At 31.0% G+C, this 21,612-nt stretch overlaps 4 protein-coding genes across 7 annotated transcripts; 2 read left to right on the top strand and 2 right to left on the bottom strand.

The window, feature by feature from the left end:
• Positions 1-1,153: 1,153 nt before the first annotated feature.
• On the bottom strand, positions 1,154-3,122 carry LOC126859110 (iron-sulfur cluster assembly scaffold protein IscU). Its single transcript, XM_050610075.1, has 4 exons — positions 2,937-3,122; positions 1,967-2,191; positions 1,701-1,779; positions 1,154-1,510 (listed from the first exon to the last, which is right to left on the bottom strand). Exons 1-4 carry the CDS (start codon positions 3,024-3,026, stop codon positions 1,410-1,412), a joined length of 495 nt encoding a protein of 164 aa, XP_050466032.1. The 5' UTR covers positions 3,027-3,122; the 3' UTR covers positions 1,154-1,409.
• Positions 3,123-3,507: 385 nt separating this feature from the next.
• LOC126859103 (uncharacterized) lies at positions 3,508-5,206 on the top strand. Of its 3 annotated transcripts, none has more exons than XM_050610063.1 (5): positions 3,508-3,635; positions 4,002-4,186; positions 4,277-4,468; positions 4,625-4,815; positions 4,909-5,206. In XM_050610063.1, exons 2-5 carry the CDS (start codon positions 4,019-4,021, stop codon positions 5,090-5,092), a joined length of 735 nt encoding a protein of 244 aa, XP_050466020.1. In that variant the 5' UTR covers positions 3,508-3,635; positions 4,002-4,018; the 3' UTR covers positions 5,093-5,206. The 3 variants fall into 3 exon arrangements, with proteins under 3 accessions (XP_050466020.1, XP_050466021.1, XP_050466022.1); XM_050610064.1 differs by having other exon boundaries at positions 3,513-3,635; positions 4,018-4,186; XM_050610065.1 differs by having other exon boundaries at positions 3,518-3,635; positions 4,002-4,100.
• Positions 5,207-7,158: 1,952 nt separating this feature from the next.
• On the bottom strand, positions 7,159-11,110 carry LOC126859079 (zinc finger protein 665-like). Of its 2 annotated transcripts, none has more exons than XM_050610007.1 (3): positions 10,447-11,110; positions 9,651-9,998; positions 7,159-9,540 (listed from the first exon to the last, which is right to left on the bottom strand). In XM_050610007.1, the coding sequence occupies exons 2-3, from the start codon at positions 9,987-9,989 to the stop codon at positions 7,558-7,560; spliced, it is 2,322 nt and encodes a 773-aa protein (XP_050465964.1). In that variant the 5' UTR covers positions 9,990-9,998; positions 10,447-11,110; the 3' UTR covers positions 7,159-7,557. The 2 variants fall into 2 exon arrangements, with proteins under 2 accessions (XP_050465964.1, XP_050465965.1); XM_050610008.1 differs by lacking the exon at positions 10,447-11,110 and adding an exon at positions 10,106-10,440.
• Positions 11,111-11,696: 586 nt separating this feature from the next.
• Positions 11,697-18,281, top strand: LOC126859071 (AP-3 complex subunit delta-1). Its single transcript, XM_050609977.1, has 14 exons — positions 11,697-12,144; positions 12,277-12,372; positions 12,453-12,581; positions 12,965-13,375; positions 13,963-14,036; positions 14,272-14,715; positions 14,792-15,019; positions 15,117-15,279; positions 15,430-15,612; positions 15,771-16,185; positions 16,268-16,533; positions 16,703-17,275; positions 17,360-17,785; positions 18,005-18,281. Exons 1-14 carry the CDS (start codon positions 12,049-12,051, stop codon positions 18,095-18,097), a joined length of 3,597 nt encoding a protein of 1,198 aa, XP_050465934.1. The 5' UTR covers positions 11,697-12,048; the 3' UTR covers positions 18,098-18,281.
• The last annotated feature ends 3,331 nt before the right edge of the window (positions 18,282-21,612 follow it).

Consider the following 21,612-nt stretch of genomic DNA (forward strand, 5'->3'; position numbering starts at 1 on the left):
CAATAAACGTACATTTTTCCGCGCCAAGAGAGGACCGTTATCAAAATGGATTATCTATTGCGAAATCAACGATTCGCATTGTATCATTTTAAGAAATCATTAAGTACATTATTCGCGATTAGATTAAAGACGACGACGCGCTGATTTCAATCTTGCAACGCTTGATATTCGTCAGATTTTCACAATAATTTGTCTAACAATTCACCTCGATTAATTTATACAAAATATATAAATTGTTAATTCAAAGAAGGAAATTACATTTTCTCCGTAAAGTTTAATTCTACTACATATCTACTACTCCCATTTTTTTCAAACGCATAGAAAAAGAGATTGAATTAATATATTATTCAATATAAAATAAATGAAGCATCAAATACACTATATTTAATTATTTTTTTTTGATGGACTTTGTTCTTTAATTTTCAGGATCTGGCACATTAATGTTTAATTAGCAGAACTATATAATATTGAAAATGATAATTTTTCTTATTTTTTTTTTTATGTCAGGGAGAATTATTTTTATCAAAAAAGTAAATACACAGGATAAAAAATAACAGGACACTAACTATTACGCTTTGTAATTGTTCATGATGTAAAAAACTATAAAATATTTCAACGCTTTTGATAAAAAATATTATATTCCAAACGATGGATTAGAAACAAAAATTCGACTTTGAATTTGCAAAAATAAATAAAAAAAGATATAAATATATATATATATATATATATATATATATATATATATATATATATATATATATATATCGATAAATGGGAAGTAAAAAATAAATCTCTTATGCGATGCGAAAGCATAGCTGGAAGCATTTCACAGAACGAGAAGGCAATCGCGTCGTGGCAGCGCAACAGATAAAGACCGTCGCAGATTGAAAACAGGCGCGCGTCACAAAGTGCGTATTTTACGAGTCACTCAATTTTAGGTCGTCGCACATGGCCCCCGTGGCTTTTTCATTGATAACAACATCGATCACACGCTATTTATCGCGTTAGTCACGCACGTGACGTAAGACTACTGTTTTCTAATCTTCTCTTGATATACAATAAATGATGTAGTCAATAAATTTCACGAATGAAAAATATAAATATAAATTGATCGCTATGTATTAAGATAACGGGATATGTATCCGCTTCAAAGTTTAATTAAATAAATTTATTTTATCTAACAAAATATTATAGTACAGGTACAATTTTTTGTCATCTTATTAATATATATTCAAAAGAGAGATAATAGTCTAAGAAATGTTATTATCCCTGGGTCTATTCAAGTATAATGATTATAATAGTATAATGTAATCTTCTTATATAGAATAATAAATAATATCTACAAGAAGAGAAGAGTAAATATATCTATTTTTTTTTTTTTTTACTATTGCATAATTACATAATCAATTTTAATTTGCGATGTTGGTTGCTTCATTCTGCGCTTTCTTCTTCGATTGTTGTTTGATACGATAATCTGACAAAGCAGCCTTAATTGCATCCTCGGCAAGCACTATAATTAAAAAAAAAAATCAAAATTTGAATCATGAACTCTTGATATATAATCAAGTATATATTCAAGTTTTATCTTTTAAATGTAATTTTTTTTTATTTATTCTATTAATACTGTATTGTACATACACAAAAATTCATTTTACTTAAAAAAAAAAAATTATGATTAAAGCAATAGAATGTATATTTACTCGAACAGTGCAGCTTGACAGGAGGAAGGCACAGCTCTTTAGCAATGTCAGTATTTTTCAACATCAATGCCTCATCCACCTAAGAAACAAAATTAAAACCAAAAGTTGAAAAAAAAAACTATAAGATTTTATACATAGAATATTTTATAAAAATATATTCTTTCATTAAAGAAAAATATTCATTAAATAAAAAAAAAGAATAAATATTTCTTTCTCCTAAGCATTGTATTGTGATAAATTGTAGATTATGTAAGAATATCTCTCACCGTTTTTCCTTTAACCCATTCTGTCGCTAAAGAACTCGAAGCAATAGCAGAGCCACAACCAAAAGTCTTGAATTTAGCATCAACTATTTTGCCATTTTCATCAACTTTAATCTGAAGTTTCATCACGTCACCACAGGCAGGGGCTCCCACAAGACCTGTCCCGACTTGTGTATCATTCTTGTCCAATGAACCAACATTTCTCGGATTTTCATAATGATCCAGTACCTGTCACATCATAAAATCGCAATATTCGTCTGTCATTTCAGAAGCATAATAATGTGTAAATAATAATATAATGAATTTTTTCTTAAAATAACCAATTATGATGCGTAATTTAAATAGTAGCCGAATTAAAATAAAAACATCAAAATAACATCGAAGTAACGCAAAAGTGATCAGATTCCGGGCGCCAAACCGTGGTAGCGGAATAATAGACATAACACAATAATAGAAAACCGTGTTCATGTGAGACATGTACGCGGCTTTTAATTGTGTGTATATCTACTCCTCTACCACAATTTTGCTCGTTGCGCATCCTGATTCTGACAGTCTGGCATACGCAAATCGATCTATGACAAATAGATTACGCCATATTGCACCACATAAACAATCAGCTGGCTATTATAGAAAATATATCTCAAATTATAATAAAAGATAATTGTTCTTTACGAAATGCACAATAACCGCTATATATATAAATTTATTCTTTAAGAGAGAGATCCAAGATGTTGATACCAACCATTTAAAACAGTTTAAATCAATCTTGAAGAATTAAAATGCAATATTAATACAAAACAAAATTGAGATCATCTTCAGGATTACATTTATAACGCTAAACTAAATAGAATCATGTGAATATAGATGTAATAATAATAATCAGAAGAAAAATTGTCCTGATGTGTGCAAGACGCACACGTTTAGAGGTTAGGCAACCGGTATGATGATAAGCATGTGAATAGATTATATTTACGTTCACATGATAAAACACGGCTGGAACGCTTCGTGAGATGATCTTGGACGTTGCCCCAATTCTGACGGGCAATGCCCCGAATAATGCCATTTTATTTTATGCGCACTTTATCATAAATCACGATAATCTTGTTCTTGAATGACGAATATGCGATAAAGTATCTCCTTTCTACCTCCCTAATATCTAGTAATAAAATTTAGTAACATCGAAAAAAAACTATCGACGTAGCGATTAATCGAGTATATAAACGTCAGATGAATAATCGCTTTCTTAATAAAAAAATTGATGTTCAAATAATCGAGAGATTTTCACCCATCTCTAAATCCGGATCAACAATAGATGTAATAAGCTTTAAAAAGCTTTAAGCTGCAAGAAATTAATCATATTCGATTATTCTTCTCACATTCAACTGTGGCTACGGTCGGGAAGACGCAGAATGCTTCGAAGCATTACATTAACCAATCAGAATAAAGAAATCTTTGCTCTTTTTGTCCTGATTGGTCAATCAAGTGCTTCGAGGCATTTCTAGCATCTTCTCAACCGCAGCCTGTGATTGATCAATTATAGCTTAAGGCTCCTACTAGTTTTATTGTAGTTTTGTGGTTGTGTCGTCGAGAAAATTCTAACCTTGAAAAGTGTTTTACTTATTTGAAAGTCAAAAAATATTATTAATAAAGTCTACGTATGTACATACAAAAGGTAATATACAGATAACATTTAATAAGCGATGATTTTTATTTTTCAAATCTATATTTTTATGCAAAAAGGTATCGATTAAGTGTATTTTTATCAAAATCTAAATAGAGCGGGTTACTCTAAACATTTATCCGCGTTTAATATTAGCTCAATCTTTTTGAAATTTGTGTTCATTATTTAATCAGATATATGTGATGCTATATGTGTATATATCAGCTGTTAGCTGATCTAAAATCTGATAAAATATGTATTTAAAATAAATTATGATTTATACAGAGTTGAACACTTGGTACTTTTTTATATTTGTAATAATGACATTATTTTTTAAAATCAATATAATTGACTGATTTGAAAAAAATTGATTATTAGCGATTATTATTATCAGAATGGAACATGAAACTGAAGATGTTGATAATATGAAGAAAAAAAATGAAAATATTTCTCAGAAGGATGAATCAGAGGATGAAGGTATAAAAGAGGAATATTGCAGCGATGCAACGTATTTAGCTCGACAAATGACATCAGCGGAGAGATTATGTCAATCAGACTCGATAGTAATAATTTTGAAAGAAATTCAATGTATATTTGTAATAGAATTTTTGTAATGTGAATATAACTATATATTTACTTTTCTTTCATTACAGAAATTATATAACTTGTGTGTGCAACTGAGGCATACAGTGCCACCACAACATGAAATTGAAACACGTGCAGGATCTCATATGCCAACGAAACAAGAAATAGAAAAGTTTGAAAAAATAATACCAATCAAAAAGGGCTTATATTCTTTTGATGAAGACAACATTATTGCTACTAATTGGAAAGCATTTTGTAAGGTTTGTATGTAAAAATAATTTTCTTCTAATATTTATTTTTAACAAAATTGTACATGAATATTTGTTTACGTAAATTTAAGTCTTTTATTATTAAATTTACATATATATTATAAAACAAATGCAAAAACTGCTTCCAATAAATTAATTTTAAAATAGATACATAACTGGGATGTAAAAATGGTTCGTCCATTCTTACAATTAAGAATTGATGGGAGAGTAACATATATGCGTAATACTGCCGAAAGGCGGAAATTTGTACAATTCTTAGCTGATGGTTTACCAAATAGAACTTTATACAGTGTCTACCATAGATTTAGAAATTTATATGAAAATAATGTACATAGAAGGTAATATAGAAAACATATTTATACATATAACTAATTTTTTTTTATAGGAATAGCAGCAATCGATATTTTGACTTTTTAATTAAAACTTTCTAGGTTTAAACCCGAAGAAGATGAAATGATAATAAATCACTTAGAAAATAATCCCTCTCTTGATGAAAAACGTAAATATGTTGATTTGGCTAAAGTTCTTCAGAGAACTAGAAATTCCATTTGGCGGCGTTATCAAATATTAAAGAGAAAAAACAAAAAAAGACAAAAAAAACTTAAAAGCTTCTAGATATTGTAGATATTATCTATATAACAAAAATGTGTATATTATGATGTGGTTTTTAATTATTTGTTTTCAGTATTTTAAATACAAATATATTGATATTTTGATATATGAAAGAAACTATTATTTTGATATGTATTAATTTACAGTGCCTTACACACACACACACACACACACACACACACACAGACACACATTTTCTTATAAAGTTTCTATCTCTTGTATATTAACATTTATATATCTATAAATATATTTTAATAAAACATAATAAACTAACAAATAATCTTACATTGACAATTAGGTTAATAGAAATTATATACATGTTAATAATTCTTAAAAAAAGTACAAATAATAGTTCGTTTATCTGATATGCTTTTGCATATAAGAAATTGCAAATTTTCTCATAATAAATATTCAACTTTGGTGCATAATAGGAGAAAAAATATATACATAAAATTATTATTCGTCGTCAATGGTTCGATCATCATTCATTAATGATTCGAACTTCTCGATCGATGGTTTGACGAATAAGATCGCTTAAAATTGTATTTCTCACCCGGGTGCACCCAGACACTCAGAGAGCATTCAGATTTCTTTGAAATGCTCCTTGAGCAGGATGATTTGAATCTGATTTGAATTTGATAGATTTTTTATCGCCGATTACGAATTTGGCTGTAAAAATTACGCATTACGTCAAGTTTATGAGAAAACTTTAGTCAAAGTTACTAAAATAGGCGTTTTTGATACTTTTGCGTGAGTTATATCTTTTGATGGCGACTACAGACAGCATAATATTGTCAATAGGTGTTAGTAAAGGATCATGCCCTTATGTACATACACGTAAGATCTTTCTATATTTTAAAAAGCCATTTAAGTGTATGTGATAAGATGGAGATATTCATGTTATGACAAGAATTATGGGCTGATTAATATTTTCATATATGAGCAATACAAAAGAAAATAATAAAATAATAATACTAGCTAGGATCTTTATAATACAAATTTTACTTTATTGTATAGAGAATAAGATTTTTACAAGCTTTGTATATCATTAAATATTTAAATGAAAATGATCAGTCTCGCTATGTATATATATTTGTACATTCTTCATGTATTTTTTCTTCGATTTATATAAAATCATTCTCTAATCTAATCATCCATTTGATTAAAAGTCTAAATAAGTCTATATATTCTAATATATGCTTTAGACATATTTTGTTGAAGATACATGTTATACATATTTTTACTGAACATGTTTTTAAACAAAGTTTGTCTTTTCCATTAGATTTTCAAAAATGGATATTTTGTTTTACAAAAATATATCTGCTTATTAGATGTCTAATATATGTATAACTTTAAATTGTTATTGAGATGAAAAATGTGATATATTTTTGTGATAAGATCAGAGTATCACAATAATTATATATTTTGTTATTTTTGTGTGATCTAATTTATTGTTATTTATTGTTATGTAAATTCATATAGTATGAATATGTATGATTATCGATCGTTTAATTATGATGCATTTTGACAGAATGTATAAGCCGACTAAATTTTTAAATGAGTAAAATTTATTCGTCTCTTTCAACTAATTGGTATTTATGTGACAATCCAGAAATTGTACCTAATATTACATTTCTAGCATCACTATGTCTCATATCTCAATTGAAATTTTTGTTTAAAAATCGAGCAGTTAATTATGTCTTTTTTTTATGTACATCTTTATAAAAAATTTATATAATTTGCATTCAAAACTTCTTAATTTGAAACAATGTGTTTTTAATTTCAAGATACAGTCAAGTTTCTGCACATTTTTCTTATCAAAACCAAATCTATTTTATCTACACATTCACTTTATTATGAATGAAGTCTGAGGAAGACAAAGTACTAAAAATAGACAAGTAAATCAAAGCTGATAAAGAAAAGAGATAAAAACAAATGTTAATTATTTCCTTCTAAATAGTGTAGCAACATAAACAACTATCATGTAATATATAGTACAACAAAGTCTGGATTTATATATGTGTGTGAATAGTATAAAAATATATATGTATATATATACACACATGATATATTGATGTATGCGCAGCGCCCATATATTTATACTTATGACATCACAAATAATAAAAAAATAGTTCGCGATTTTAATAATAGCAATTTATTACATTTTATTTGGAAAACTTCATTCTTCATAATGTGTCAATTTCATTATATTTATAATTCAATGACATCACTTATTATGTTTCTAAAAGCAAAACACTAGCATGCAACAGCCTTGTAAGTGCAAAGTATACTCAAAGAATGTTTTATCAAAAAAGAACTGTATGTATATTTACAGAGGATGTGTAATTTCTACATGTGCGCACACTTATTGTTTCAACACATAGGATTTACAGCTGCATCAGTAGCATTCTATCATAATTACTCGCCAATGACATTAAAAGTCTACGCGACACACCGTTTGGTCTTTCTTAGAACATTTGACCTATCACAGCGACTGGTCGTACTCCTGCTCCGTTATTTACGTTATTCATATTCACGTGAATATGAGCGACCGAGTGGGGTATGTGATGATGATTATGATCGTCGACAATCACCTCGCCGTACTGGACGCGGCAGCGCTTCTGATGCGCAAAGAGGCTGCCGCTGTGACTGTACGCGGCGCCGCATGTCTTACATACGTATGGCTTCTCGCCAGAATGGGTGTATGTATGTTCCTTCAGCGTGCTGAGCCGCTTGAAGGCCTTGCCGCACGTTTTGCACAAATAATTTGCTTCACCAGTGTGCCGGGTTAGATGTCTGCGAAAGGCCGAACTCACAGCGAATGCGGCACTACATACGTGACAGACGAACGGCTTGTCGCCCGTATGAATACGAATGTGATTCGCCAGACTCGTCGTCGTCGTGAAGCCGCTATTGCATGTCTTGCACACGTGTGGTTTAACGCCTGTATGAGTTCGCATGTGATATGTAAGAGATGAATTGCTTGGATATACCTTGCTGCAAATGTGACACAGGTATTCGCGCGGCACCTTCTCCTTCGGTTTGTGCGTTCTTTGATGGAGAATGAGACGAGCCTGACTAGCGCAGACTTTTCTGCAGACGTCGCAAGTCACGGGTTCGGCCTTCGGTTTGTGCATTGACACATGCCGTCGCAAACCTTTTTTGGTGGCCATGACTTTGTCACAGTGCTGGCACTTGTATTCCCCAGACCCCTCTTCATCACTTTCCTCTCTCTTGACATTTTCATTCTCTGGCATGGGATCCACTGTGTTATTAACGGGCATATCATCGTCATCCGAATCATATAGCTTATTGTCATCCGCCAGATTGTCCAATAATCCATGTCCATGCTTCTCCGCGTGTTTCTTCAACGTATCCGGCCTGAAGAACCATTTCTTACATACGGTACATGAGTATTTCTTATCGCCGTGCATGAGGGCATGCCTCCTCAAATTCTTCAGAGATGAACAATATTGATTACAAATCTCACATTTGTACAACTCAGGCGCGTTCTCGAATTCATCCGTTTCGTTCGCAGGTCCAGTCTCGTCGTCAGTGTCATCTTCGCTTTTGAGCTCTTTCTTCGGTTCCTTATTATCCTTTCGCTCATTCGTATTGATCTGCTTGATCATATCATTTACCTTCTCTGTGTGAGATTTCAGGTGTCTCACGAGACTCTGGGGTTTCGAAAATGACGCGTGACAGAGTTGACACGCATGCGGCTTCGACGCATGTATCTTCTGATGATTCTCCATGTTTTCCTGTTTGTAAAACATCTTTAAGCAGACGTTGCATTTGTACTTTTTTTCGTGGACCAGCGAATGCTTCTTCAAACCTTTTTGCGTGGCATATTTTTTGGAACAGACCTTGCATTTAAACTTTAACTCTATTGAATCTTGACTGTCGCTGCTCTGCTCGTAATAATTGTCACCAATCTCGTCATCGCTATATGTCTTAGTCGATGCTAATTTCGTTTTTCTCATGGACACACGTTTTTGTGGGATGCTCTCTTCCTCTTCTACATTATCATTGGGTATGTTCTCGCTGACAAACTCCTCTTGTTCTGTACTGTCTTTCTCTACATACTGATCAATTTCCTTGGTCTCGCCATCTTTATTTTGTAGATTCATAATGTTAGATGTATCTTCTTGCACATCTTCCTGCACAATTGTCATCTGGTGAACCTCGCTCTCTGATATGCAAGAATCCTTTGCTTCCTCTTTACTCCCTTCAAATCCGATAGAACATATAAACAGCTTGTCATCTGACATATGAATTTGATTGGTATTTAGATTGATTTCGCTTCTAGAAAACGAATCAGTGGATTGGATGTATTCTTGTGGATTTGCAACCACCTGCATGTCTTGTTTCACAAAATAATCCTCTTCAATATGATCTGACTTTTTCGATAGCACAAGTCTCGTTTGTAGATCCGTCTGTGTGTAAGAATCCTAGAAAATATATATATATATATATATATATATATATATATATATATATATATATCCATATATATTATATATGTCAACACAGATATATACAATGATAAAATGATATTTACCGTAATATTACATTTGGCAGGCTTATTATAATACATGCGTAATCTTGTATCGGAATGTTGACACTGCTGTCTGAACTCGTGTGCAACGCTCGCCTTATAAATACAAACGTCGCATATTAAAGAAGGTAATCCATCCTGTTCATGTATCTCAATTGAACCACAGACTTGTATCTTCTGAGAGAGACCTGAGAAATTGTTTACTTCCTGATTAGTTGAGAAGATCGGCGATAGATTAGTACCCTCGGTGAGACAAATCCTGCACACTCTGTCCATATTAATCGGCAAAGCAAAGTAACTCGAAGTCATTGTTCCATCCAAGATATAACATTCACCTGTCATAAGTCTTATCTGCAAGATAAGAGAATACAATATATAAAATATAAGCGCGTTTCTGTATAAAATATATAATTATAGTTATAACATAGTTATAACAAACGCAATTTGTATACACATACTTAATAGACAAAAGTTTTCTCGTTAAATAACTACAACGAAATATGGAAGACATTGTAGCGATATTTCACATTAATTAATATTACATAGTACGATCGATGAATTATTGTACGATGTAACGAGATGATTTCTCGTGACATCGAGATGGAACAATTTAATATATTTCATGACATGTGTAAATGGATCGAATTTCGGAGCAAGCACATGATACGAGTGACGTGCGATGTCCACAGGGTGTTTCGCGAGAAACGTCCCTTTCCATCGTGCAAATTTTGAAACGTATAGAGAAAAAGAGAAGGGAACACGAAAAGAGATTAATATACAAAATCGAGCGGTTCTCAACCTTTCGGTACGTTTGCACGTCGTCGGGACATGCCACGGTGTTATCGATACGCCTCCAGTGACGCCCAGGCGGATACGCGATCAATCTGACAGTCCCGTCCGTCCGAGATCCTCGCTCGCGGATCCCTTTTCCTTTCTCAGGGCGCTGCGTTCCCGCGACGACCTCGCATCGCACAGAAACACAATATGCGCTGTCGCATGATCGATCCGTTGATTCTCGACGATACTCGACGACGAGCCGGAGCAGGCAAATAGATATTTGACGCTCGACTTGGCTCTTTGTCTCCTCCGACGACGATCGGCCGTGAAAGTTGAGAGCAATCTGAGGACGAATGCTCCGCAAATGGGGGTGTGGGTGGGTCAATACAAAGAACAGTCGAGAGTGTATAGATATGTGCGACGTATGAATTGCCGAGGGTCTCTCACAATTAGTTATAAATTATATTGACGATTTCGATTAATTGTCTGCGCGGTGACTTGCTGTCTCTCTCTCCTCTCTCTCTCTCTGAATACGAAATGAAGGATATATCTGTCGTTTAAATAAAGCTGGCGCTGGCGAGAGCATCGGGGCTCTGCAATTATATAAGACATAATTTGTTGTGTACATTTCATCTAAAAGTTTCTTTGAATATTTGCGGAGAAATCAACCAATCGCCATACGTGTTTAATGACAAAAGACTCAACGACGCCGCATTTTTTTTTTTTTTATAAAAAGATTTAATCAAAAATTAGCTCGTTGCATCCAATATTTCTTTATCATCATTTTCCTCATCAATGTCGTAGAATTTATGTATTATCTTCCTTTTTATATTGTCTAGATATCTACTATACTTCTATATCTTTATTAAATGAATACGATATAGTCCTTTCCTATGCTTTGCAGTGTTAGTTTTAACTGCATTGAAATCATAATTATTAACATTAAAAGCATTAACCAATGTTCTTACTATTTATTCTTTTGCATTAAGCCTGTATCACACTACGCATTGCGGATCGTCGATTAATCTATCCAATCAGAACGAAGTATCAGCAAGGGTCCGGATTATAAATTGCAAAAGTATATGCAGACCTTTTTTCACCTTTATTTTCAATTCCGCTCCGTCCAAATATGAGAATAACCATCGCTTTTATGGTGACAAAAAATAATTCTCGATAATACATACATTTTACAAAACGTTATTTGGCATATCAAATTTTACGATACTTATCTCAAATTTAATTTTTAGAGATGTTGATTTGCGAGAATTGGACTTTCATTGGAACGACCAAACATTGCAACGGAATCGACACGTCGTCCACGTCGATAAGATTACATACTCGATGAGTGAACGCGCGCGAGATAGAATGTTTGTCTACTCTCTTGACACATTTCTTATAGGCATGTTTTTCCGTATAGCCCTTCTCTCTTATCCAGCCCCGATCTGTCAAAAGATGTGAGCGTTATACGGGAGATTGAGATGTGCTTACGAATCTCGATTAATTGCGATTAATTAATCAGGTCCGCGTCCGATTGAGCCGAGACGAGTCTCATCGATGCGCGAGAGAAGGGCCCCTTTAAAGTGATATCGCGAGCAAGGCATTTAATTTTTTTTTTAATGCGGTCATGGCACTCCGCAAGGTAAAGGGTAACTTTGAGCGAATGTTCGATAAGAATCTGACGGATTTGGTGCGCGGAATCAGAAACAACAAGGAAAATGAGGTGATCCTCTCTCCGTTTTGTGATTTCCTTTTTGCTGAAATCTTTATCAAGTCTTAACCTAACCTTCTTTTCTATTTTTTATTTTGCAATCTATTCTATTTAATAAAGAAATTTTATAATTTTGTATATTAGGCGAAATACATCGCGCAATGCATCGAAGAGATCAAGCAAGAATTAAGGCAAGATAATGTGGCAGTCAAAGCAAACGCTGTGGCCAAGTTAACATATGTAAGTTTTTATGTCGGTGTTTAGTTTGATTCAGTTTGTTTCAAGTATTGGCAGAGGTAATTTATCCTTATATTCTACAGCTCCAGATGTTGGGATATGATATCAGTTGGGCTGGTTTTAATATAATAGAAGTGATGTCATCGGCAAAATTCACCTATAAAAGAATTGGCTATCTTGCTGCAAGTCAGAGCTTTCATGCAGATATAGAGGTAAAATCTATTTAACATGTGTTTCAGACATATTTTGTGAAAACTTTTTTTTTTAGACATTCAATAGTGGTGTACCTGCATATTTTTCTTATAATTTTATTTTTAGTATTGTGATTATACTTATATATTGTATTTCCTCTTCCTCTCCTTTATTTTATATATATATATATATATATATATATATATATATATATATATATATTTATCAATTTAAAATTAAATAAATGTATAAACTAAAAGGAGACGATAATAGATGATTACAAATAAAATAAAAATTATATATGATTTATTTATATATACAGAAAACAATGTACAGGTGGCAAACTGTTAAGGATATAGAGAAAACATACCATTTTGTAATTTACTAATGTTTTGTGTTACAGTTATTGATGTTGACAACAAATATGATTCGTAAAGATTTAAATAGCCAAAATCAGTATGATGCCGGCTTAGCATTAAGCGGATTGGCTTGCTTTATTAGTCCGGATTTAGCACGAGATCTGGTTCACGACATAATGACATTGCTGACCTCTACAAAGCCATATTTGCGCAAAAAGGCAGTCTTGATGATGTATAAAGTATTTCTGAGATTCCCTGAGGCTTTGAGACCAGCTTTTCCCAGGCTGAAGGAAAAACTTGAAGATACGGACAGCGGTGTTCAAAGCGCAGCAGTAAACGTAGTTTGTGAATTAGCCAGAAAAAACCCAAAGAATTATTTGAGCTTAGCGCCTGTTTTTTTTAAGCTAATGACAACATCTACAAATAATTGGATGCTTATCAAGATTATCAAATTGGTGAGTATTATCGTTAAATGTAATTAATAGAAGAATAATATTTTTTACATGTTCTTGACAAAACACGAAACATATTATTGTAGTTTTATTTTTTTAAATAATAATTTTGTTATAATAATCTGAAGTACAAAATTTTCTATACACATCTTTCTTATTGTAAGCAATGTTGCTTTTGTTTGTCATACTCAGTTTTCAACTATAACTCTGATTGAGCCAAAGCTGGGTCGTCGGCTTACTCAACCATTAATTGACCTGATTTCAAGGTTTTACAATACATAATTTTTTTATGCATATAGTGGAATTTTATATAAATATATATATATATATATATATATATATATATATATATATATATATATATGTTTGTTTACGCAGTTTATGCATATTGAGAGTAATATATCTGCATCAATAAGCACTTTGTAGCATTGAAACATTTATATTGTATTTTGCGGATAAAATATTTATGTTGATTTTTATTTCACATTTTATTTATACATAAAGTAAGAAAATTAAGTTACTACTTTGCAAGAGAAATTTATTAAAATTTAGTATTTCTTAGAATGCAACATACAACATTGTATTTTCAGTTTGGAGCATTGACACCTCTAGAACCTAGGCTTGGCAAAAAATTAATAGAACCCCTTACCAATTTGATACACAGGTATTTAATGTATTTTATTCTAAAGCATTAAGCATTGTAATGTTATTGCTTGTATAGCATATATAGAGAGCTCTTATCCCTTAAATTTATTTGTGTTTATTTCGATTATTTTGTTCATCATGTGAGGTGCTTATACTTATTTTTATATTGCTAGTTTCATAATTTAGTATTATTGATTTGTTTTGAATCAACTTTTAATCTAATTTATAATATAATACTATTCCCTTTTCTCTAGTACATCTGCAATGTCTTTACTGTATGAATGTATCAATACAGTAATAGCTGTATTGATTTCTATATCCTCTGGTATGCCAAATCATTCCGATTCGATACAGCTGTGTGTTCAGAAATTGAGAATACTGATAGAGGATTCTGATCAAAATTTAAAATACTTGGGATTGTTGGCGATGTCGAAAATATTGAAGACGCATCCAAAAAGTGTACAAGCTCACAAAGATCTTATTATGCAATGTCTTGATGATAAAGACGAAAGTATAAGACTGCGTGCCTTGGATTTGTTGTATGGAATGGTTTCCAAGAAAAATTTAATGGAGATAGTTAAAAAATTAATGGTGCATATGGACAAAGCTGAAGGCACCACTTATCGTGATGAATTGCTATCAAAAATTATTCAGATTTGCTCACAAAACAATTATCAATTCATTACCTATTTTGAATGGTAAATATTAGATTTTTACGACATGCCAAATCTATTCCCTATAAATTATAGTAAACTAAATTGTATATATTTGCAGGTACATATCTGTATTGGTAGAACTTACACGAATGGAAGGCACCAAGCATGGATCACTAGTAGCAACTCAATTACTTGATGTAGCAATTCGTGTACAAGCTATACGAAAATACGCGGTTCAACAATGTGCCTTACTGCTTGAGAATTCATATCTATTAACTGGCCAGCCAAGGGCGACAATGTCCGAGGTTTTATATGCAGCAGCATGGATTTGTGGAGAATTCTCTAGGTAACAAGAATTTTCTCAAAAGTGATCTGTCTAATTGATATAAAATATAATAATTTAATCGTAATAAAATAATTAATAATCTGTTAAATTTAAACAGTGAATTGGAAGATCCTTTGGCGACATTACAATCTATGTTGCGATCACAAGCTTCTAGTTTACCAGGGCATATACAGGCAGTTTATGTTCATAATATATTAAAACTGGCTGCAGCAACATTTGCTAAAGTAGAAAAAGAAAAAGATACTGAAACTATGGAAAAGGTACAAAACACGATATAATTTATATGATCTAGATAAAATTTTTGTATTTTTTTTTATAGAACAAATGTGCACGTACTACAATATTTTTAAATGTGACTATATCTATTGTTAATAAAATATGTAGTTCTAATATAAGATTTTATTTTACAGATTTATGAATTAAAGGACAAAATAGCAGCTTTTGTCTGTAGTGGTGATTTGGAAGTTCAAGAAAGATCAAGTTCTGCATTGGTATTACTCGAGTGTTTAAAAGAAAATCCTGGTCTTGCACAGGAATTAATGGAGGCTTTTGAAGGTGAACTTAATCCTGTTGCACCAAAAGCTCAGAGAAAAGTAGGTATTGATTAATAATGTATATATATTTTCTTATACATATTTTTTTGTTTAAAGATAGATTTTATCTGTATAAATTGGAAGAAAGATTGTATACCTCAACGTCCATAAGCTATTAATTTGTATCTTGTTACATAAAACTTTATAATATGTTTTAGGTTCCAATACCAGAAGATTTGGATTTAGATTCCTGGATTAATGATCCACCTTCAGAGAGCTCAGACTCAGAAGATTTAGATATGAATGATATTTTTGTTAAGGCAGAGAAGCCGAACGATTCATACTCCAAACGGGAATTGAGCGAACCGTCGTTGGAAGAACTTGAGAGGAGGCGTGAAGCGAGAAAACTAGAACAAGAAAATAATCCTCATTACCTAAAAGGCTCATTTAAGACATCTGCATTATATCATAATTCGAGTGCATACGAAGACTTCGAGAACATTCCTGTTGCAGAATTAGATATCCCAATCTCTTTAAAAATTTCAAATAACTTGCATAAATGTCGAGATGTAGATAGCAGTCATAAAAGGCATAAAAAGCATGAAAAAAAGAAGAAGTCAAAGCAGAGTAAAAGTATTTGTTTTATATATAATATTATATTATTAAATTGTATTTTGTTGAAAATTAGAAATTTTTAGTGCTGAGTTGTTTTCAGATAAAAAATCTGCATCAGAAGAGGATGAATTGGATGATAGTTTACCATTACAAATAGTGAATACTGGTATAGGGGAACTACCTCCAGGTGCAGAAATAAGTGACAGTGACGATTATGATTTAGTAGATGCGAATGATCCACATAGAGCTTTGAATATCGACTTGGACATGCCTTTACGAGAGGATGAAAGATTGCCTGTCTTAGAACATAGAGTTATTGAAAATGATACAAAGAAGATTGAGGAAAAAGGAAACAAAAAGGAAAAAGTAAATTTTTTTTTATATTACATATTGTAACATGTTAACAATTTAAATTTGTTTAATATTTATTTATGTAATTTTTTCTTATATATTTCTTATATATATATATATATATATATATATATATATATATATATATATATATATTCTTCAATAACATTCATTTTATTAATAGGGACATAGAAAATCCAAAAGAAAAACCAAGGATGCTATAGAAAACAAATTAAATAATCAAGCAATGAATAATCAATCGTCTGATTTATGGTTGGAAAGTAATTCGTCTCCTGAAAAAGTGCAGTCTCCTGATATTGGAGGATATACAGAAGTGTCCAATGAGTTACAAAAAGATAGTAAACACAAAAAGTCAAAGAGTCAAAGCAAGCATAAGAAGTCCAATGAAGGGGATGCAAAGCATAGAAAATCGAAAAAGTCAAAAAATAAGAAAGAAAATAAATCATTGGATTATGAAGAAACGGCGGGAATATCCACTCCATCGAAAGAGATATTACCAGAGTTGAAGAGCGATATTACGAATTCCGAATATAATGTGAACTCTGTACAGCAAAATATGTCCTACGAAGAATTGGCCAAGAATAAGATCATTTCCATGACATATGAATTGAGACAAATTCCTCATGACCCAAGTAAAGTTATTGTATCAATTTGCATAACAAATATAGGTCAGCCGCTTGTGAAAGAATTAGTCTTTGATATTCCAGATACATCGTTACTCAAATTAGTTAGAAATGTAAGTTTATAAATATTCTAAGTTTATAATTTAATCTGTGGATTAATTATTGTAATTTATTTCTTCTATCGCCCTTTTTTCCAGCCTGGAGATGAATTTGGGATAAAACTGCCGTTTCAACTGCCTCTGCAATCTAGTAAAGAAACTCAGTTTACTATTCTAGTCTCCGATGTGACGTTTGCTCAGAGACTTAGAGGTACTCTGACATACATGTTTGAAAGTAAAAATGGCACGGAACAAGAAAAACTCGATTTTACTGTGCACTTGTTATGTAGCAAATTTATGGTCGGACATCTTTCTCATAAGGACATACTTACGGAACTTCTCAAAAGCGGTCAATTAATATCTAAGATTAGAAAAGAAGTAACAGTTTCTCTGGACTTTGATATGGTTCTAAATATTATCTGCCGCAAATGCAATCTCACACTTGTGGAACAGATTGATGATACTGCATCATTATATGGACACTCTCTGAAGGGACATCATGTGTGCCTTTTGTTAAAATATAATGTACGTTAAATCATATATATATATATATATATATATATATATATATATATATATATATATATATATTTATATATTTTTCTTTTTCTTTTTTTTTTTTCTTTATAGTAAAATAAATTAATTGGCTCTATTTAAAAACATAAATATTAATTAATATGCTGTGAAATAACGATATTTCAATACCTCATAAATATCATAATTTGATGTTTTCCTATGTTACAGAGAGCGACAGGAAATTTAATAATCGAAGGTAAAGGTGACAATAATTCATTACTGTGGGGAATTGGAGAGGAGATATCGAGGATCCTGACATAATACTGATTTAAACTCAAGTGTCTATATTTTACAATTATTAATTCCTACCATACATTAATTACATACATTTGTGGCAGCAAGAGGAACACTTGGGGATTGTATCTGCTATACATAAAGTGCAAACATATAACGGCTATATATATAGCGTGTACTTTGCAAACCCATTAAATATTTTCAGAAAGAATCTTACCTAAACTTTATGTGTAATCTAATCATAAATCATACAGTTTGTTAAATATTTAAGAGATATACATATGTATATTATGCGTACTATATATACATGCATAAATATATATACACATGTACATGTCTGTATCTGTGAAGCGGAGTTTTGAAAGAAACAAAAGGGAAGAGTGCTTATTGTCGAGAATTGAAGGCATTGGGATAAAAGTAGATTAATGTTTCTAAATAGATTTTAAAACAATGGCATTGATATCTGATTTATGCGATTAGAGTTAGAAAAATTTAAATCATTTTTAAAAAAAATTAATTTTACATATTTATTATTGTGATATATTCTGATATTTTCCAATAATTTCTATAAACTTTTTATCTGTACAAAATGTTGCATACTGTATAATTGGATATATAAAGTTTGCAAATAAAATTTAGCTGTTAGAAGCAATTCTTTGCATAGTTTGAAAATAAATGTCATGATAGAAACAGTTGACCTTATTTTATGTTTAATGCCTTCAATTTTTGTATCCAGTTGGTATGATGTAATATTATATCGCTACACACACACACACACACACACACACACACACACATCATACACACACATATATATATATATATATATATATATATATATATGTATATATATATATATATACATATGTGTATATATATATATATATATATATATATATATATATATATATATATGTATGTGTGTGTGTGTGTGTGAGTATTGTTAATATCTTTATTATTTTGTAAAATATATAAAATATTATATCTCGACCGATACTGTCTTGCCTGATTTTTGAAAAGGAGTTATAATGGGCATAGGTGGTGAGCATTGTATTTTGCATGCAACGCTTCCATAATATCGATAATTAATAAGGCAAAAAATTGTGTAAATTTAAAAAATTAAACAAATCGTAAATCATTTATATATAGGCACATGTGAAAACTACTATATATGTTATGTATGGAAGAATATGCTTCTATATTTTTTTTGCAAGGCACTTTAAAGGCTGCGTTCAGAAATATCATCCGTGTACACACGAGCGTCCTTCTCTTTGTTATGTATCAAAAATTAAATAAAGATAGAACGATGCTTGTGTGCATACGGATGATATTTCCAAACGTAGCCTAATTGTGCATCAAATTTTATATCCTTAGTCCTTTCTTTTAATATCTTTCCCTATATCTTTTCTTAAGATGTAAAAAGATTTTTATATATATTTTAATATGAATTTTAGATTCTAGATATTAAACGTGCCAAAAATTATTAAAGGTATCAATGCCTAAATAATCTTTTAATTCCATCTCAAATGATTGACACTTCTGCAATCGATAGTTGTCGCGCGTCAACTGTCAACGTTCGATTCCAATGATAAAATTAATTTTTCTCTGTAGATATGAAACAAATGATATATATCATCGTATAAATATCGAACAAAATATTTTGTTCGATATAATTTTGTAATAAGCTTTATATATATATATATATATATATATATATATATATATATATATATATGCGCGCATTTTGCTATTTTAGGAAAATAATGAATATGTATGATACACATATTCTATTATGAATGATATAAACAGCGCATTTCGAAGAAAAAAAAAACATTTTATTAATCATATATTTTTATTCTTCTCTTTTAGGTTTCAGTATTTAAGTACTTGAACAACTAATACTATAATTACGATAATATCTCGTTATAACTGGGAGTTATAAACTGGTTTGTAAACCTTTATATTATTACTTAGAAACATACTAGCATAGATATCGAATTCAGCAAATATGTACATTTGTTCTAACGAAAATTTTCCTTGCATATGCGTGTAACGAATATAATAGAAAGAGTAGATTTATATATAAGATTTTTATACCAAGTCATAAAATATCCTTATATAAATTCTTCTTGTTTTAAGCTTCATATACGTTGAATTGCTATTTATTTTCATATATACCTACATCGAATAGAGATAATATGTTTCGAAATACATGTTTCATTCCAATGAGTAATGTGTGCGATTCTAAATTTATGCGACGCGCGCATGTATTTAATACTTTCACGTGCAATATTCATCTGGAAGGTGAACTGCGAAGACTAAGGACGAGCGTGATTCAATCAAATTCATCGACCTTATGTTACTCCTACACGAAAGATTCATGGTCGTGTCGCCGTCATACAACGTTTTTCGACGGAGAGTCATCATTTTTTAAGTATCCAATACATTTCGCATTGATGAAAGAGCAATTCAGTCATCCCAAAAAATATTGCTTTTATTGTTTCATATTAATATAAATAGAAAGGTAATTATTTGATTTTAATATGTCTGGGCAAATATTTTGCGGAACGCTCTGTAATGCTAATCGACTCCTGTGTTTTCAGAAATAAAGATAACAAAACGTAAAGAGCTGATTTGACATAATCATGCAGCCTCTGTAACGCCTATGCTCTACTTAGAAAGACAAGGGAAACGGCTATCCAAATTGGTATTTTTCCACGCATATATTAGAGGTTTACTGTTATCAAGATTACACAAAAGTTTTTATTATCGTTTCATTTGTGTGTATGTGTATGTTTGTTTTTCTGTACTAATCCTTTATATCATAAAATATATTTCGTCATACATTTTGGAATGTTTGCGCGCGCGTATTGCAATGTGAAGTACAACACTAAGATATCAAAGTATTAATTTTCAAATAAAGATTATCTTTTCAACGAATAAATTCTTCGTCGATTAGTTTGTCAATGAGAAATTATAAGTAAATGATATTTTTAAAAAGAATACACGCGTGCATCGCGTTTTCATTCTTCTTTTTTTTTCAAATTGCTTGCGCAACCAAAAAATAAGACAGAAGGAAAAAGTTAAAAATATCTATTATTGCACGTGCAATAGAATACTCTAGTCACGTTTCGGTCAGTAGTCAGACGAGCATGTACATTTTTCAAAATTTGGTATCTTGATTCTAAAATCAAGCTCTCAAAATGATATATGTTATGATTTATCGTAGATTTTGGTCCAAAACCCTTTATTTTATTTCTATAAATATTTTTATTAAAAAAAAAAAATAAAAAAGAACTTTTTTCGAAAAACTAACGTGTAATATTAAACTTATTGTATGTCATATATAATCCGTGTGCGATACTAAATTAAAAAATTTACGTAAAAACAATCGAATAAAAAATAAAAAACAAGAAAAAAACTTGATTGGTTAATTTTTTGTTATCAATTAAACGATATCAGCATTCAAAAAAGATAAAAATTGCAATTATATCAACACTTAGAAACGAGAACGATCAATACTTGCACTTTATAAGATATAT

This window comes from Cataglyphis hispanica, chromosome 2, assembly GCF_021464435.1.
Source record: "Cataglyphis hispanica isolate Lineage 1 chromosome 2, ULB_Chis1_1.0, whole genome shotgun sequence".
Classification (NCBI taxonomy): Eukaryota; Metazoa; Arthropoda; class Insecta; order Hymenoptera; family Formicidae; genus Cataglyphis; species Cataglyphis hispanica.

Coding starts and splice junctions, on each gene's coding strand:
- LOC126859110 (XM_050610075.1), bottom strand. CDS start 3,026: ATGGCATTATTCGGGGCATTGCCCGTCAGAATTGGGGCAACGTCCAAG. Junction 1,780..1,966: donor AATGGGTTAAAGGAAAAACG/GTGAGAGATATT, acceptor TTTGTTTCTTAG/GTGGATGAGGCATTGATGTT. Junction 1,511..1,700: donor TGTCAAGCTGCACTGTTCGA/GTAAATATACAT, acceptor TTTTAATTATAG/TGCTTGCCGAGGATGCAATT.
- LOC126859103 (XM_050610063.1), top strand. CDS start 4,019: ATGGAACATGAAACTGAAGATGTTGATAATATGAAGAAAAAAAATGAA. Junction 4,187..4,276: donor TATGTCAATCAGACTCGATA/GTAATAATTTTG, acceptor CTTTCATTACAG/AAATTATATAACTTGTGTGT. Junction 4,469..4,624: donor ATTGGAAAGCATTTTGTAAG/GTTTGTATGTAA, acceptor ATTTTAAAATAG/ATACATAACTGGGATGTAAA.
- LOC126859079 (XM_050610007.1), bottom strand. CDS start 9,989: ATGACAGGTGAATGTTATATCTTGGATGGAACAATGACTTCGAGTTAC. Junction 9,541..9,650: donor CTGCCAAATGTAATATTACG/GTAAATATCATT, acceptor TATATTTTCTAG/GATTCTTACACACAGACGGA.
- LOC126859071 (XM_050609977.1), top strand. CDS start 12,049: ATGGCACTCCGCAAGGTAAAGGGTAACTTTGAGCGAATGTTCGATAAG. Junction 12,373..12,452: donor CTGTGGCCAAGTTAACATAT/GTAAGTTTTTAT, acceptor TATATTCTACAG/CTCCAGATGTTGGGATATGA. Junction 15,280..15,429: donor ATACTGAAACTATGGAAAAG/GTACAAAACACG, acceptor TTTATTTTACAG/ATTTATGAATTAAAGGACAA.